General features: G+C 34.1%; 1 protein-coding gene across 1 annotated transcript in view; it reads left to right on the top strand.

Annotated features, from left to right (window-relative positions):
• The window catches only part of RYR2 (ryanodine receptor 2), a gene marked incomplete at its 5' end in the record, with an annotated part of 247,650 nt that overhangs the window by 154,309 nt on the left and 76,439 nt on the right, over window positions 1–16,902 (top strand). The window contains 7 exons of the mRNA XM_017835267.1: window positions 1,267–1,331; window positions 3,043–3,164; window positions 6,444–6,493; window positions 10,051–10,111; window positions 11,824–12,062; window positions 14,001–14,082; window positions 15,461–15,591. Coding sequence (XP_017690756.1) covers window positions 1,267–1,331; window positions 3,043–3,164; window positions 6,444–6,493; window positions 10,051–10,111; window positions 11,824–12,062; window positions 14,001–14,082; window positions 15,461–15,591 — 750 coding nt within the window. The remainder of the gene's footprint in view (window positions 1–1,266; window positions 1,332–3,042; window positions 3,165–6,443; window positions 6,494–10,050; window positions 10,112–11,823; window positions 12,063–14,000; window positions 14,083–15,460; window positions 15,592–16,902) is intronic.

Here is a 16,902-nt window from a genome sequence, read left to right as displayed (position 1 = left end):
TTTATGCACAAAATTATAATCTCTCACGTGCACATTAATAGTTACTATCATATATAATCCCTTTTTCAGAGAGCAAACAAAACCAGTCATTTGTACCGTTCTGAAATGTTCTCTGGAGAAGGGAGTAGAGAAATCTCTTCGACAAAGTCCCACAGTTGGAAGGTTCTTTCACAAACACCTGGCACATGTTTTGTCAGCAGTGCTATGAAGAATTTAACTTTATCTACTTTTGGTGAAGATAAAAAAGATATAAAAGTTCAGTGACCCAAGTCTGCTTCTTACATGAGCAGTAAAAGCCAAAAAACCTGGCTAGATGCATGTTGTGAACCATGGGAGTTATAAGTGACACACAACATATACTGTGCCTCGTGTGTCGTCATAGATGGTGTAATTGACAGTAACAGGAACATCAAGATTGACTAAATCAATGCTCACCCAAAAGCCTATCTAGTTTCAAAGTGGAAATTATCAGATTTATGAATTATTGTATGATGGTTACTTACACTAGCAAAAGTCTGGTCTTGATACCTCATCAGGTTACTTCTTCTGCTGATGCCTGATTACCATGGCTTTATCCTTCTTAATTATATAAATTTGTCATAATTGCAAGAAAGATAATGAATAAAGACTGAAACACTAGAAGCATTGGTGGAACAAATACCATTCAAGTCCCGCAATGGATTAACAAAGACAGGACAATTAAATAAAGGAGAAATAGTACCAGATTTTATTTTTTTGATTATGCAGTTTTGATTTGTATAGTAATTTTTATAGTAATTTCTATAGTGAAGTGAAGCAATTTAAATTTCAATTGGGTAGATGTAACCGTTAATTTTGTCCTTTAGATAAAGTCCACATATAAGGAGTAAAAAATTCATTAATTTTGTTTCTCCTAGGAACAACTGGAGAAAGGTCTTTGATTAGAATCTGAGTAAGGCTTTCAAATTATCACCTGTAACAGGAAGAGACAAGAACCAGATCTTTATCTCACAAAAATATCCGTATCTCTTTGCACTATGTGATGTCTAAACTTTTATAGAGATTTGGACAATTATTCTTTCCACATTTTATTTGCTATTACTTTTCTTCACATGAGGTAGTCATAAAATGCCACTTTAGCTAGTGTGTATACTGTTCGAGTTATCTTAAATTTACATCTAAAGCTAACCAGTATTATTTGCTTATAGTGTACACTTTCTAAGAAAAATGCAGAATAGACTGTAATTATGGATATATGACAGGGAGCTTAATTTTTTCTCTCTGCAGATGGTGGCAGCAGAGGCAAAGGAGAGCAGTTCCCATATGAACAAGAAATCAAGTTTTTTGCCAAAGTACAGTATATCTTTGCTTATTCTTTGTCAACGTTGTGAGTAATTTAAGTGAGAAAGTATTATTTAGTGACTGTTATTGTTATAGTTGCATTTTTTAGTGTTAAATTCATTATTTCATTAATTAAAACCAGTAGTAATAAAAATAGCTTGAAAATAAAGTAGGATGAAGTATAGATGTGGGAAAATTACAGGATTATATTTTTATTCTGGTTATTTCCTTGCTCCATGATATGCAACTACTCATATGATATTTTCCATACGCTCCCTCCATTTTGTTTTCCAGCTTAGTCTATTTTTGTAGATTTTTCTCTTTTACAGTATTCAGGCAGGTAAATGTGAGCAACAGTCATTGGAATTAACACAGCCATGTATCTGTTAGTGTCACATTAGTTATTTCTTTCTTTGTCTTAAAACCATGCTGTTGTCTCCAGCATAGAGTCACAGAATGGCTGAGGTTGGAAGGGCCCTTTGCTCAGCAGTGTCATCTAGAGCAGGTTGCACAGAACCATGTCCAGATAACTTTTGAGTATCTCCAACGGCAGAGACTCCACAATATCTCTGGGCAACCTGTGCCAATGCTCAGTCACCCTGACAGTGAAAAAGTGTTTCCTGATGGTCAGAGAGACCTTACCATGTTTCAGTTTGTGCCCATTGACTCTGGTCTTGTCACAGCAGAAAAGAACCTGGTTCCATCTTTTATACCCCCACCCCCCTTCAGATATTTATACACATTGATGAGATCCCCCTTGAGCCTTCTCTTCTCCAGGCTAAAGAGTCCCACCTTCCTCAATCTCTTGTCATGTGAAAGATTCTCTATTACCTTAATCATCTTTGTGACCCTTCACTAGACTCTCTCTCCAGTATCTCAATGTTTCTCTTGTACTGAGGAGCCCAGAACTAGACGTAGCACTTCAGAGGTGGTCTCACCAGTGCTGAGAGAGAGAAAGAATCCTCTCCCTGCATCTGCTGATAGCATTCTGTCTAAAACGCTGCTTGTAGCGTTTTCTAACCCTGATATCCTTCCAGTAAATTGTAATTTCAATACCTTAGAGTACTTCCATGTGGTATTATTTGCCAAGTTCACTGACTCACAAGATAGCATTCCACTTTTTTGTGAACCATGCTCCAAAAAGGAAGCAATTTCAGGTTTTCTTATTGGCAGTTTATTTTGGGTCTCCTCGTGGCTGACACCTTCAGTAGGTACTGAGTAATAGTAATCACAGAAAGTAAACAGTAAAACTTCTATGGACAAGCCCTTAATGAATGAGGTTGTTTTGGGAGTTTAATTTGACAGCATCTAGAATTAAGTGCTGTTAGTGTGCTGACAGTTGTAGGTGAATTTTTCCTTAAACCTACATTAAAAGGCACAAATAGTAATAGTTGCGTTTGGTTATGTGGTATGGGAAAAATCTGAAATTGTGAGATAAAATTAAATTATACTTTCTGCTTTGTACTCCTCCTGAATAAACACACAGATCAAGTCCAAGAGATAATGTAAAGTTTTTTCTGCTGCCTTTCTTGATGACATATCAAGTGCCTTGTATACTAAATAAATTCAAAGAGGAATAGACATTAAAGAAAAAAAGCACATAGAGATTTTAAAACAGAAAACCTATTTGAAACCTCCTGTCTTTAGTTGTGACTTACAGAGTGATACAGAACATTGTAAAGAAAGTCCTGAGATAACTACTTCTTTCTGATGTAATTTCAGGTTGTGCTCCCTTTGATTGATCAGTATTTTAAAAATCATCGCCTGTATTTCTTATCTTCAGCAAGTAGGCCTCTCAGCAGTGGAGGCCATGCCTCTAATAAAGAGAAAGAAATGGTGACAAGGTAAAGCTTAAAATAATGTTAATGTCTATGCATATATGTGTTTGTCTTTAAACAGCAGCAGTTGACTGTGAGAAAGTGAGAAGTGGAAGGCAGAGAAATATTTTTCTGAATGAAACTTTTTTAAACAGATTAAACTTTTTTCACTTTCTTTTCCTGTTAGGGAAATTCGTTGTGTAAAATGGAGAGGAGTGCAGAGTTACTATTATGTGCTGTTTAAAAGGCAGTGGTGATGATTTTATCATGCAGGGAACTTAAATTTATCACTATGTCGCACAATAGAGCACTGTGTAAGTCTGTGGCACAGGCTATACAATTATGTATTGGTTCTCACTGCTGGAAATAGGTATATACTGAAATCATTATTGCTGCAAAATTTAATGGTAGGTTTAAAAGCCAAACATATATTATAGCTGATATTCAGTAAATATCATTATTATGTCCACCATAAAAAGGAAAAATCAGGGAGTTGCATTCTTTCTGCTCTTTAGTTTTCTAAATAGTAATAACAGTAGTAATATTACAGAAATACCCACTTGATTATTTCCCTTAAGTTACCCTTTTTTTAGACCATCTCTCTAAGATATGTTTTCACTTAATTTCAGTTCTGATTGAATTGAAACCCACATTTCCCATTTAGTAAGGTGGACTGCAAGCTTCACACAGGACCTATTGAATACCTGTAATGTATGTATGTATCATAGTTGCCTTCTTGGCTGTTATTGGGCATGGAATATTGAATCGCTGTATTTTGAGGCTGACAGCCAATTTGTAGTTATACAGACATGCAGGGTTTGCAAGATTGTGTAAATACTGAAAAGAGTTTCTAGCAACAATACTAAGCATAAGTAGGTAATGGCAGGATGACCCTGCATCATGTCATGGACTAATTTGATCTGGCAGCTTATATGAATGGTGTTCTTCAAAGAGCTTAAAAACTTTATTGAAATGCATGAATATAAATAATTTTCCACTCTTATGAGCTGCTGTTTTTCTTTCTGTAATGTCCTGGATAACCGTATTTTTGCAGTTGTTAAGTCATGCTAATAAACCCCACACTTCTGGAATGTCCAATATGTCATCATACCTGCTGCATAGAGATTCGGGATTTCTGCACATATGCTCTATAGCTGTGTGAGATTCCTGAACATTTAGCCTTGCATAAAGATCAGAGCTGCTACCATAGTTGAGTGGGTTACCTGCCATCCAGATGGGTCAGCTAAAGAAAAGAAAACACCTATAAGGAAACCTTGAATGAATAATAGGTATAGCTAGCCCTGATGAGCAATTTATTTCTTAATTATCAAGACACAAAGATATAGAAACTGCACTGAATGATCCATTTCCTGAAGGGTTGTTTTGGGATATTTTAACAGATTCCCAACATTTTTTGTGCATTTTTTTCCCCTTACAGTATTAAAGGGAGCTTACCAAAGCTGAATTTTGGATTTTTTGTTGAATTTTCTCTTTAGATTTGTTTGAGTGCACCTCCTACATAGTATTTGCTTCAAGCTAAGGGCAGTTCCTGACTGCTTTCTTTCTCCAGTGAAGATAAGCTTGCATTCATTAAGCTATGGAAGAGTATAATTTTGGGTATTGATAATGCAGTGAGAGTGTTAACATATGCAAAAACCATTCCATGTTCAGAAAATGCAGTAAATATGGATCTATTTTTCTGGAAAATGTGGGTCAGACTTCTTCCTGAAATATGGTGGCATTATATTCCATATCGCTTGTAGGCAGCCTCTTCAGGATTGGGCTTTTTGCATTTCTTATCCACTAGACCATCTGACAGTATGGTACAAGTTCTTGTACTACTGCATTTGTATGAAATTGGTTCTGGACATCAATTTAAGTACTGGCCATTTGGACTTATTTATTTATTTATTTAACCTACACTAATTACATTGGAGGTAACAGGTTCAGTCTCAATTTGTGAAAGCAGAGCATCAGTAGTGAATGGTACAGTCAATTGAATAACATTTATATAACATTGAATAACATTTGTATATCATAACATAAAACAGATTGTGAGCTATTTGTATATCTACAATATCTACATGATGCCTACATTCTTCTATTCAGCTTTTCATATTGGACTTGGTGAACCAGGATCTTTATAAAGAAATATATAGTAAATGTCTGCATCATGGAATAAAAAGTAAACAGAGATCCCTGAACGTGCACCAAACAGACTCATTTCTAAAATAGAGCAGTTGCTGTTGCTAAAGTGGATCACTGTGCACTGGCTAATTAGGTGTATTCAATACCACATTAACCTGGCTGTTGTGATTCTGGACATAAATGTTTTCATTTGACGCCATGCTCTTGTCTGTCAATGGAACAACATGTTCAGATCTGATCCATAAGCTGTGCAGACATGCTTATTTTATATTTTGCTTCTAATTGTGAGGCTAATAAATATCCAGTGTGCCTAATAATTAAGTAGGTTAATAAAATGTTGTTATATTATTCATGCCATTTATAGTGGATGAAGGGGGTTTGCAGCGTAAAATATTAACACCAAGATGGATGTTGTTCTTGGTGAAAATTCTCACACAGAAGAATTCATGAAGGTTGAACAAATCCCTCCCAAATCTGGAGGCCGGGTCAGTTTGGGTAGGGCAGTTTGCTCCTGCTTTAGTGCATTAACACAAAACTTCATTCTTCATTGTTCTCAATGGAGCACTGCTCAGCACAGGGATTAGTTCAAACATGTGAAATAAAATCATTGTTCATATTCATTTTTATTGTTTTAAAACATTTTAGAGGCTACTTCTTATGTTAAATATTTAAAAAGAAACATATTTGAAAAGAAATTTTTACTGTGTTCAAGTTTACAAGATCCTAATTGAACTAGTTAAACATTTGCCATCACTCACTTCAATTAATCTGATTCCCTTACCTTTCATTTTCAAATTGTCAGTGGTATCCTGCATAGCACAATGATTGCATTTTAATTCTTAAAACTTTGATGATTATTTCCTTGTGGGTTATTTTATGGGACGCTTTTACATTAAAAGCTTTGCTTTTAATTTTTTTTTGTTTCTTTAATTATAATATGTGCTTATTTAACCATGTTTGTTAAGGATATGCACTTAAAAACTCTTTCTTTAGTACTCTGTCCCACATTCTGCTCAGACAGTTGATTCTTTCTGCGTGACATCATGTTGCTTTTCCTGCTCATATATCAGCTGTTATTTTTTCTTTCTTCTCCCCCCCCCCTTATTTTTTTCCTTCTCCCTTCTCTTCTCTTCTCTTTTGTTTTTCTTTTGTCTTCAGCCTGTTCTGCAAACTTGGAGTTCTTGTCAGGCATAGGATTTCACTGTTTGGTAAGGAGACCCTTGACAAATACTAGCATGGCCATCACTTGGTTTTCTTTGCCATTTTTGCATTGTGTTATGTGCTGCTTTGTTGCATGCTGCATGGCAGAAATGCATGGTCTACACAGACCACTAATCATTTAGATTGGTAGATCACAGAATTTATTAGAGGGAATAAAAAGTTTCTGTAGTTATCAGTTTGGGGGGGGTTGTTTAGTTTTCCATGGGTCTTAACTAATATCTGGATTTCATTATCCTACCAAAGAATTTTTCTGAATAACTTACAGTTACTAATTCATTATTTTATCCTAAATAATTTGGGAAAAACATCACCAAACTGCACATTTGTATTGGAAAGTCATTAAGGAAAATTTGAAGTGGGCTGAAATGCTTAGTTATGTTCTGTGGAATTCTTGAATATTCCCAGATCTGCTTGACTCCACATACGCATGTGTACTATCTTTCTGATATTATGTGACTTTAGCAGGAGCTCTGTGTTTGTCTTATGCCATGTGAAAATCACTTAATTGAAGTAATTTACTTTACAATTTTTTCTTATGCCATGAGTTGAGAGTTGAAATAGTACATCCTATGCATACATAGCTTCTATGATGGATGCAGTGCAAATTTCAGCATCCATGAACATACCTAAATGGGTAATTTCTAGTGAATTAGAATTCGATGAAGGTAATGTGCATCTAACTCAATTCCTGCATATTTCATTCAATTTGAAGGGAAGGAACTCGCTGCAGCAGTGTGGTGTTTAAAAAGTTTATAGACTGTTATGAAAACTATTAAACTGAGAAGAAAGATCAGAAGTTATTTTGGGATATCACTTTTAAATGTTTTGAGATGAGCTGAGTGGAATTCCATGTAAAGTGAAAAGATCATAGGAGGAATGGAGTTATTTCTGCAGCTGTGTGGCATTGCTGCAGCTTTTTCTGAAAGGTGGAATATGTCACAAGCTTACGCATAAGTTCCGATTTATACCCTAGGTTGCTTCTTCAAAGAATGAAATAGCTCAGGTATACTATTAAAATTTTGTAAATCTTTTTTTTAATTGTGTGCATTTGACTTTCAGACTTTTTTTTTCTAAAATGAGTCACAGTTGAAAACAAAAATCCAAGTCAACGTAACTTTCTTTAGTACTAAAGAAAAGATCTTTTCCACTCCACATCTCAGCTTTCTTATTTCCTGTTGTCTGGCTAGGTTCAAGTGGTAGGAGATAAGTCAGATAGGATCAAATGACAATTCCCTATGGCTACAGTTTGTTTTTTAACTCTTTTCCTATACTGCAGTAACTAACAGAATAGAAAATCTTTATGCCAACGCTGTGGTTTTTCTGTTAATTATGACAAGATCATCATAAGGTTGTGGAGCATGGTTGGGTTGTTTACTGTGGACCTACTAACTCAATTCATAAGTCACCTTACAGTTTGCCTTACCTTGACAGTGAATTGCATCATGTTAGAAAACCTGATCAACAGAGTTGCATTTACTCCAGCAAAGACAAGGACTGTGTAGAAGAGGGGAAAATGCTCATAAGGATGCCTCTGAGTACAGCTGGGGCCTAGAAAGTTATTTGTGCATTTTGGAGGCATCTTCAGTGAGCAAGAGTTTCACCTTTTATGGATAGAGGGGAGTTTGCTATAACAAATAACAAAATGCTATATAGTTTGGATACGTAGGTATTTTATATAACTGTGAATTTGAATGGTACTTCTGAATATACAGCTACCTTTATGAAAATCATTAGTGAAAGTCATGTAGCTTGGAAGCATTATTTCTTACACTGTGAAAATACATTTTGACCCCAGTAGTTTACTGTTTGAGAGTTGTAGCTGTGCATCAGGAAGACTGTAATGACTTATTTTCATTATTATTACTGGCTGAAATTGAAAGATTTTAATGGATAATTTTGGTAAATTGAGCATTTTAATTTATGTTTTCTCCATTTAAAAAGCACATTTATATGAGTAGTTTGATTCAATTTGGTTTAAATCTCTAGTAAGGAATTCTATTCTGGAGCAGGTTGCTGAGAATTTGTGGCTGCCTCATCCCTGCACATATTCAAGGCGAGGTTGGATGGACCTTTCAGCAACCTGGTCTAGTGGAAGGTGTCCCTGGCCCCCCTGACCAGGGGGGTTGGAACTAGATAATCTGTCATGTCCCTTCCAACCCAAACCATTCTATGATTCTGTGACAGTCTAATCCACAATCCAAGTCCAGTTTGCTTTGAGTATTCCGTTCATACCTGCTGTCATTAGCACAATCTTGCACTCTCTGCATCAACACTGGCATTGATATCACCAGAGCAGCAAAATAATAAGGAAAAAAAATTGGATCTGACAAAAAGAATCCTTTGGAGTGGTGTTTTTGGTAGAATTGTTTTAGGTCACCTCAGCTTTCTTATCTGCTGCTTGTATTGATCACAAGTGCCAGCGAAAAAAGGGTGGGGCCTGACTAGGGGCAGCCGTGGAAGTTGTGGTTCAGTTTTGTTTAATCTGCTGTGGATGAACACCATGGCAATATCTCCTAATATTGGCAGCATAGAACAGTTTCTCAGTGCTACAACAAACCTCCTACACCTTCCTTGCAATTTATCTCTTTAAATCTCTGTTTCACTGAGTTACTAATTTTAGTTGTATGTTTGCTTATATTTTTAAGTGAAATAACCACCAGTAAGAAAGTACAGTGCACTGTATCACTGTATGCAGATCACAGTATTTACAGAAATATGTCTTAAACCTTCAATTAGTTTCTACTTTTTTCATTAATTGAGAAAATTTAAATATAAAGAGACACAAGAAAAGGCATTTCTATTTTTGCAGAATTTCATTAAAAAAAAAATGTATTAGGTAAGCTGTGGTTCAGATTTTTGTAGCCTACATGTGTCCCGTATTTAAAAAGTGAACTTAGAGGAAAGAGGCTTGTACAAGGCAACATTTTGGGATATATATGCATACAAGGCATGTTGTGCATAACTCCTATTTTTACATAAGTATGAAAAAATAATGGAAAATATTATGGAATATGTGTATTATGTCAGAGACTGTTACTCATGTGAACCACATCTAATCAAGCTATAAATGGCTGCAGCCTATGGGTAACACCAGGGAACTAACTTCTATTATGGCATTTTATATAAATGTTCTCTTCCTGCAATAGCAACTTTTGAAAATTAACAGGTTTTTTGTTACTGAGAGGAGGAAGATAAATGTCCAGATAAACTTGAACTAATTGAAGCAAAATTTATAAAAATCAAATGAAAACCAGGCAATACACTGCAGCTTTAATTAACCCCACATTTTAGTGCTTCCATTTTGACTGCCTCAGCTATTTGATGAGAGATGCTTTACTGGCTCTAGTTACTGCATTTGTGTAAACAACGCTAAGACAAAAAAATGCATGTTTTTTAACTTGAATGTTAAAATTATGCAGAAGTTCAGTGCTCTTCTGCTGTGTCATTTATTCTTTCATTAAATGCAGAGATACAGTTAGCGGAGTGTTGATATGCTACACACTATGCTCAGCTTAATTGGTGGTTCATTTTTGCCCCTTTTTAGGAAATGATGCCACATCAATAGTGAACTGTCTTCACATACTGGGCCAGACTTTGGATGCGAGGTAATACTGATTATATTTTCTAAAGTACAAAGAAAATCAAGAATAAAGAGTATAATGTGCAGTCAGATTTGTGCTATCTGTATAAGGCTACTGAATTTCAACACTCAAGGAATTACCATGCTGAAAAGAATTCCCCTTGTGAAGTAGGTTAGTTACTATGCTTTGACAGGACGCTATTTGTAGGTTACATTTGCAACTTTGGTATGGATCAATGGTGTCCAGAAACTGCTGACTATTAATTCATCTTGTTTTAATCATGACTTTCTTAAAACCGCAATAAAATTAGAAATATTTTAGTATTTTGCTTACACTGTTTAATCAAAAAATTCAGGAGTTAAATGGACACGAAGTTCAATAAATCTGTCTCACAGAATGTCTTTGCAAAATTAATTCAGGTTCTTATTTGAAAAAAAAACCCAAAACAACCCAGACACTTTACATAGAATTCAGTGTTACTTTTAAGTTAAATTGAGCTGCCTGACCTGTTGTTAGGTTTATAGATGAGAAAACCTTGATATATTGGAGGGTAATGTGTTGCTTTCTGTTTACTATACGTTCAACCATCTGTGCTGATAGTTGATTTTTAGATCTTTGCAGCTGTGAAACAAAATATGGTAGTTTAAACTATCTCCATGGAAATTTCAAGGTAACTTTTTTCACTTTGCATTTAGTCCCAAAAATTGACTGTATTACACACAGATAGCTCTTTTTCTCAGTATATTTGCAGTGGTTTCAATGGTCAAGTTTTACTTTCCATTTGTTATGCGGTAGTCATGATCATGGTCACTAATATGGTTCAGATACTGCATGGTAATCCTTTATGTTGCAATATCTTGGATTTTTGGTCTTAAATTGTCCATGCTCTATGCAATTGTACAGATGGAATACAGATAAAGGTGGAGGCCACTAAGTTAGCTCTTGGTAGAGATGTAAAAATAGCTCTAGATAGGGATTATGGAATTCATGGGATAACATTTAATTTGAAGAGATTACCATTGAAACTATATATATTTGCTCTTTAAAATGAACAACCAAAGAGAAAAACTGGACTAATACTAAATTTACAAAAGAACATCACCTGGGTTTCACTTTCCTTAAACAAAGGATTTCTGTAATTAAGCTAGTTAAAACAAATAAGGTAATAATTCTCCTGAATTATGTCTTTATATTATGGTGCTAGAGTTATGTAATCAAAGCATTTATTTATTTATTTATTTATTTATTTATTTATTTATTTATTTATTTATTTATTTATTTATTTATATTTTTAAACAGATGTGGTTATTTTTACTCATTCCTTTTTGATGCCTTTATTTTGGAGACAGAAATATGACTGTCATGGTTGGAAAGACTTCTTGAGTTGTAGCTTGAGATAGTTCTTTTCTTTCTAGAGTCAGAAACTTCAGACTTACTCATTCTTGGTTTTGTTAGGTGGTTTTTTTCCCTCTGAAATTAAATGAATAAATTTATAAATTTTAAAGGACTTCATTTTCTCAGCAGAAAGCCAAATAAAGTATCCCAGTGTTCTGCAGGATACCTATGAAACTTGTTTTCAGTAAGTTATTCTGCTTTGAGAAGATTTTACAATATTAAAAGATGAAAGATTTTTCTTCAGATCTCTGTTATCTATTTCATATCATCCGAGACTAAACTTTATTCCATGCTTGTCTAATAGAATATCCTTTTTCGTTCTTTTTGCATGCTATAAACAGGACTGTGATGAAAACTGGTCTGGAATCTGTTAGGATGGCATTGAGAGCATTTTTGGACAATGCTGCTGAGGATTTGGAGAAAACAATGGAAAATCTTAAGCAAGGCCAGTTTACACACAGCAGAAATCAGCCAAAAGGAGTTACACAAATCATTAATTATACCACAGTTGCTCTCCTGCCAGTGCTATCTTCATTATTTGAGCATATTGGACAGCACCAGTTTGGGGAAGATTTGATATGTATGTATCATGCATCATATTATCATGTATGTATGTAGAAGGTCCATGCCACTAAAATATCTGTCGTATCATGTAGTAAGTGTTACTAGACTCTCATTTCTGTTAGAGAAGGACAAATCCTATGTCATTTTGACAGAATTTGCTGTAATCAACCAAAAACAGTCTGCAGGTTTTAGTGGACATCATGTAAATTATTAAAGCAGATGTGGCTGTGATTAGAAAGAAGGATTGATTTTGTTTATAACTTTACCATAGATTTAACATGACTTTCTTCTTCTGTGAGAAGTCATTTTGTGCAAGTTAATTTGCTTTTTCTCTGTCTCTAAATAAGGTTATACTACAAGAATGATGTTATACCATCATACATGCACTTTGACTCAGTTTCAATTAGCAGGGAATCTGGGTGGGTGCATCTTAAATTCTAAGGAAAAGGGAAAAGTGGAAGGAGCTTCTGAAGAATTCAGGCACCAGAAAAGGGAATGTGTATGAGACCCTGTATATGGGGTTTTTGTAGAGATTCTGAATAGAGCATATTGTGTTCTTTATTTTCCCCAACACAGTATCTGCAAGACAACATTTTGCAGGCTTTGCAGTCTGCACATAAAGGTTCAGTTTTATATATTTTAGGAACTCACAGAAATTTTACTATCCATACTGCACTAAAGGAGGCAGTTCTGCTCTGTAGAGCTAACTCAGTTATGAAAATCCATGAAAAGGATCTGGTGGAAAAGAATATCAAGTTATATTTTTTCTCTTTTTAGATTCTGTAAAAAGTATGGCCTTAAAAGAACTCTTTGAAAATTTGCAGTTGTCTTGATGGATTTGAATGTCATGAGATATAAACATCTTCTTTTCTCATTAAATTATTTCAGTAAAATTATGGAGACTGCGATAGTGTGCAGAAAAAGTATTTGTGGAGTTCACATACTTCACTTGTTCATCATAAACCACTGTTTTAGACATCAGCGGGTTCATGCCTTGTATAGTTTTTGATCTCTTGTATTCCGTGTTTTAAAACTTAATAATTAGCTTTGTATACTGTATCACTTACCAACTATTCTACATGCATCACACTGGTGTAAAACACCCAATTTAGAATTCATAAACTGAGAAAGAATAAATTATTTAAGTTATGCCTATTTATTTTATCTAGAGCATAGATGAAAAGGCTATTTTTTCTTGCACACAACTTCTCTTTACATCTTGTTAAGAATAAGATTATCTTATTTGTTTTACTCACAATATTTCATTGCATGTTGGGCAACAATATTAGCAGTGTAGGAGACACTAGGAAAGACATCTGTGGCAAGAATGGGAGTGTTGTCCTTCTTGATGGTACTTACTCTTGTTACTGTATTACTGCAGAGTACACTAGAAAAGCATTTTTTCAAATAGATATTAAGATTATTCTCACATTTTTGTGGCTGAAATATTTGATAGTTTTTAAACCTCCTTTGATGAAATATTCATAAGGACTAAAGGATTATTTTTTTTAATCCTTTGTCAGTGAAAAATGTAAACAAAGTACATGCTGTTAGCTAGTATCTGTGCCTAAATTTAAAAAAATATAAACTCTGATTAAAATATTTAGGTATTTGTTTCACTGGATTTCCTTTCTTTTGTACAGTGGTGTTCTATTTGTAAAGGTGTCATGTGTAAAGAGTTGGTATGCCATTAATTTCAGAAAGTTAATGCACTAGTGAAATACGTTTACTGTCTTAGCTGTTAACATGATAATTGAAGTGAATGGAAGTTTTGAGTAAAAACTATAGCACTCAGTGGTCCAAAGACTTTCTGTATTTAGTGAGTGATTTCTATGGATTGCTTTTGACATCTTAATGTTATTAATTCAGTTATTGTAGAAGGAAATGTATTTTAATTCTAGGGAAATTGCAAAAAAAAATCTCTTTATAAATAGCATTTTCTTCTTCTCTTTAGTGGAAGATGTTCAGGTCTCCTGTTATAGAATATTGGCCAGTTTATACGCTCTGGGAACTAGCAAGAGTATCTATGTAGAGCGGTAAGAAGGAAAAGTGTTCTTCTGGTTTTAATATTTGTGTTTATGTTTAGCATCATGAATTTGCAGTTCAGAAATGAGAGGAGATTGTTGTTGCAAAGATATCAGGAGAGAAAAAATGGTGCTCAGATGTTAAGTGGAATGCAGTTGCATTTATTATAATACACTAAAAATATTGCATTATATGCTTGTCAAAATATATTTCTTAATTAAAACAAAAATAAAAAATAAAATTATGTGACATTATAACAAACAGGACCTATTTGAGGGTCAACTGAGGCATTGCAAAATTATGTCATCCAGCTCAGCAATTGTTATGATTCTTCCTTCTATAGTGTTTTATTTTGTTGTATATTTCTTTCTTATTACCCTAAATTGAATCTAATTTGTCACTTGTACAACACTACTTCTTTTCTAACTCAATTACCCAGGGAAATGAGGCTTTATAATTGCTTTTTTATGCATCTGTGTATCTGTTAACCCCCCTTCAAGTTACATTTGGTCTGTGTAAGCCATGTTAGGCCAAAAAATAGAGATACTTAGATAATTCAGTTCTTAAAACTGAACAGTTGAACTAGAGTGACTAGAACTGTTCTGAAGGAAGGCTAAACAGGATTCATACATTTCAGATATTGGTAGCAGTAATCTAGGAAGTTCACTGTTTAGGGAGTCATACTCTTTAGCAAATCCACCTGTGCATAACTCCAGAGCAACCCAATGACATACCCCTGCTTACTTGGTGGCAGCATCACAGGAAACATTATGAAGAAAGGTTGAGACCAATACTTAAGTTAAAAATTACACATCTGAGGAAAAACAAGTCTCCTTAATTTCATTAAGGAGATAAAATTAACTTAGTTTGCTATTTGGCAAATAAATTATATGAGATTTGTTTTTAAGACAAAATATTTCAGTGTGACTATTTTTATATGTGGTTGTCTACAACCATTTTTACAGTTGAAAAGCATATAGCATGCTGTTTTTAGGTGTATGTGATGGATGTATGATTTGCTTATGAAGACTTAATGAAAAGGAAAAAAAAGGAAGAAGGAGCAAATAGTATAAATAACAATGGGAATGAAATTAGATTTAAATATAAAGTTTAATGAGTTAGATCTAGAAAGAATAAAATGTCTTAACATTTCATTCATATATTAGCAGAGGGTTGCTAGACTTCAGTTTCTATTACCTGTTCTTGTGTTGATGATCCTAATAATGTAGTGGCTTATCACTTTGAAATGTGTTCATTGTAAAATAAAACCCCAAGGTGTAGTCAAGCACCAATGACCAGATGACTCCACTGGTGGTTCCTTCCAGCCTTACCGATTCTGTGATTCCATGATCAAAGGTGTGTATACTTACTGTGTTTGTTAATTCACAGGCAACGATCAGCACTAGGAGAATGCTTGGCTGCTTTCTCAGGTGCCTTTCCAGTGGCTTTTTTGGAAACTCATTTGAACAAACATAATATCTACTCAATCTACAATACCAAGAATGCAAGAGACAGAGCAGGTATTTCTAGAAACTCACATAATGGTTATGAAAGCACTATTTCACTATAAATGCTTCTTGCCTGAATACATGTATTTTTGAATACATTTTATAATGCAAGAATTTTCTTGTAACATCTTTTCTGTATTTCTTTTCTAAACCAATGATAAGTCTGGTAAAACTGAATATTTTATGTTCCTAAGATTACCGATTTAATTTTGAGATACCATTCTCAAAATACCACTTTGGAATCAATTTAATGAAGAGACTTTGCACAGTTTAAGTATCTCAGTTTTTATGTATCTGATGATAAACTTCTGTATTCTTATCAGTAACTTTGGTTCCTCAGTTTACGCACACAATGTTGGGTCCCTAAAATATAAATACTTGCAACTGAAGAAAAATACCTTTGCTGTATTAAATACATATTATGCCCTTATAAAGTAAATACATTGCAGAGTAGTATGTAAATTGTTTTTTTACTTTGTTTGACATACAAGACAGTACAGATACTTTCCAGTAATATCATGTATGTTTATTTTGCATATACCTTTTTATTCTACTCTTGATGTTTCTTATGCTGTAACATGATTGTAGAATATGCACAACCTGTTCCTGCAATAAATAGAAGTTGCAGTAGCAGTGTACAAGCTCTGCATATATGCTGAGTGTGAATTATATCACAGATACAGATACATGACAGTATGTTTGTATAATATGACAGTTTATGACATCCATTTTATAACTTCACCTTTATTTTTTAAAAAAGACGTCATACCAGATTTGTTCTCCAATGAGCTGTAGTATCTTAACTTGAAAATATCAACAGCTGTACATTCTTGCCATATATATTCTAGCTATTTTACTACACCTAGAAGGAAAATCCACTGTATTTTCAATGATTTTTTTAACAGAAAATTGAATTTATTTTCAAAAATTGCGTTAATCTTAAGGAGACTCTGTGATGTCCATGTAAAATGTATTGGAGAAGATGATGTTTTTCAAAAAAGACTAGCCTTAGGCTATATTGGTACAGACATTTATATTTACCAATTGCAGGCTAAATATTTGATTTATAGGTATCTATGTATGTCATTGTATGAGTATATAAGGATGTTGGACAGAGCTAGTAGTTGTGCTTACAGATATTTATTTGTAGATGAAATAAACTGCCTCCAAAAATAAAGGCAACTGCAGTGCCTTTTCAGAGGAAAGAACTAATAACTGAAATAACTTCAGAAGTATACATTTACAATCAGTCATTCACCTCTATAATCAGTTTATTGGATCTGCTCAATTCATTATGACAGGCAATGATTTTTTTTCTTCTAT

This window comes from Lepidothrix coronata, unplaced genomic scaffold (assembly GCF_001604755.1).
Source record: "Lepidothrix coronata isolate B3197 unplaced genomic scaffold, Lepidothrix_coronata-1.0 Scaffold253, whole genome shotgun sequence".
In the NCBI taxonomy this organism is placed as follows: domain Eukaryota; kingdom Metazoa; phylum Chordata; class Aves; order Passeriformes; family Pipridae; genus Lepidothrix; species Lepidothrix coronata.
This window is presented reverse-complemented; position numbering and strand designations above follow the sequence as displayed.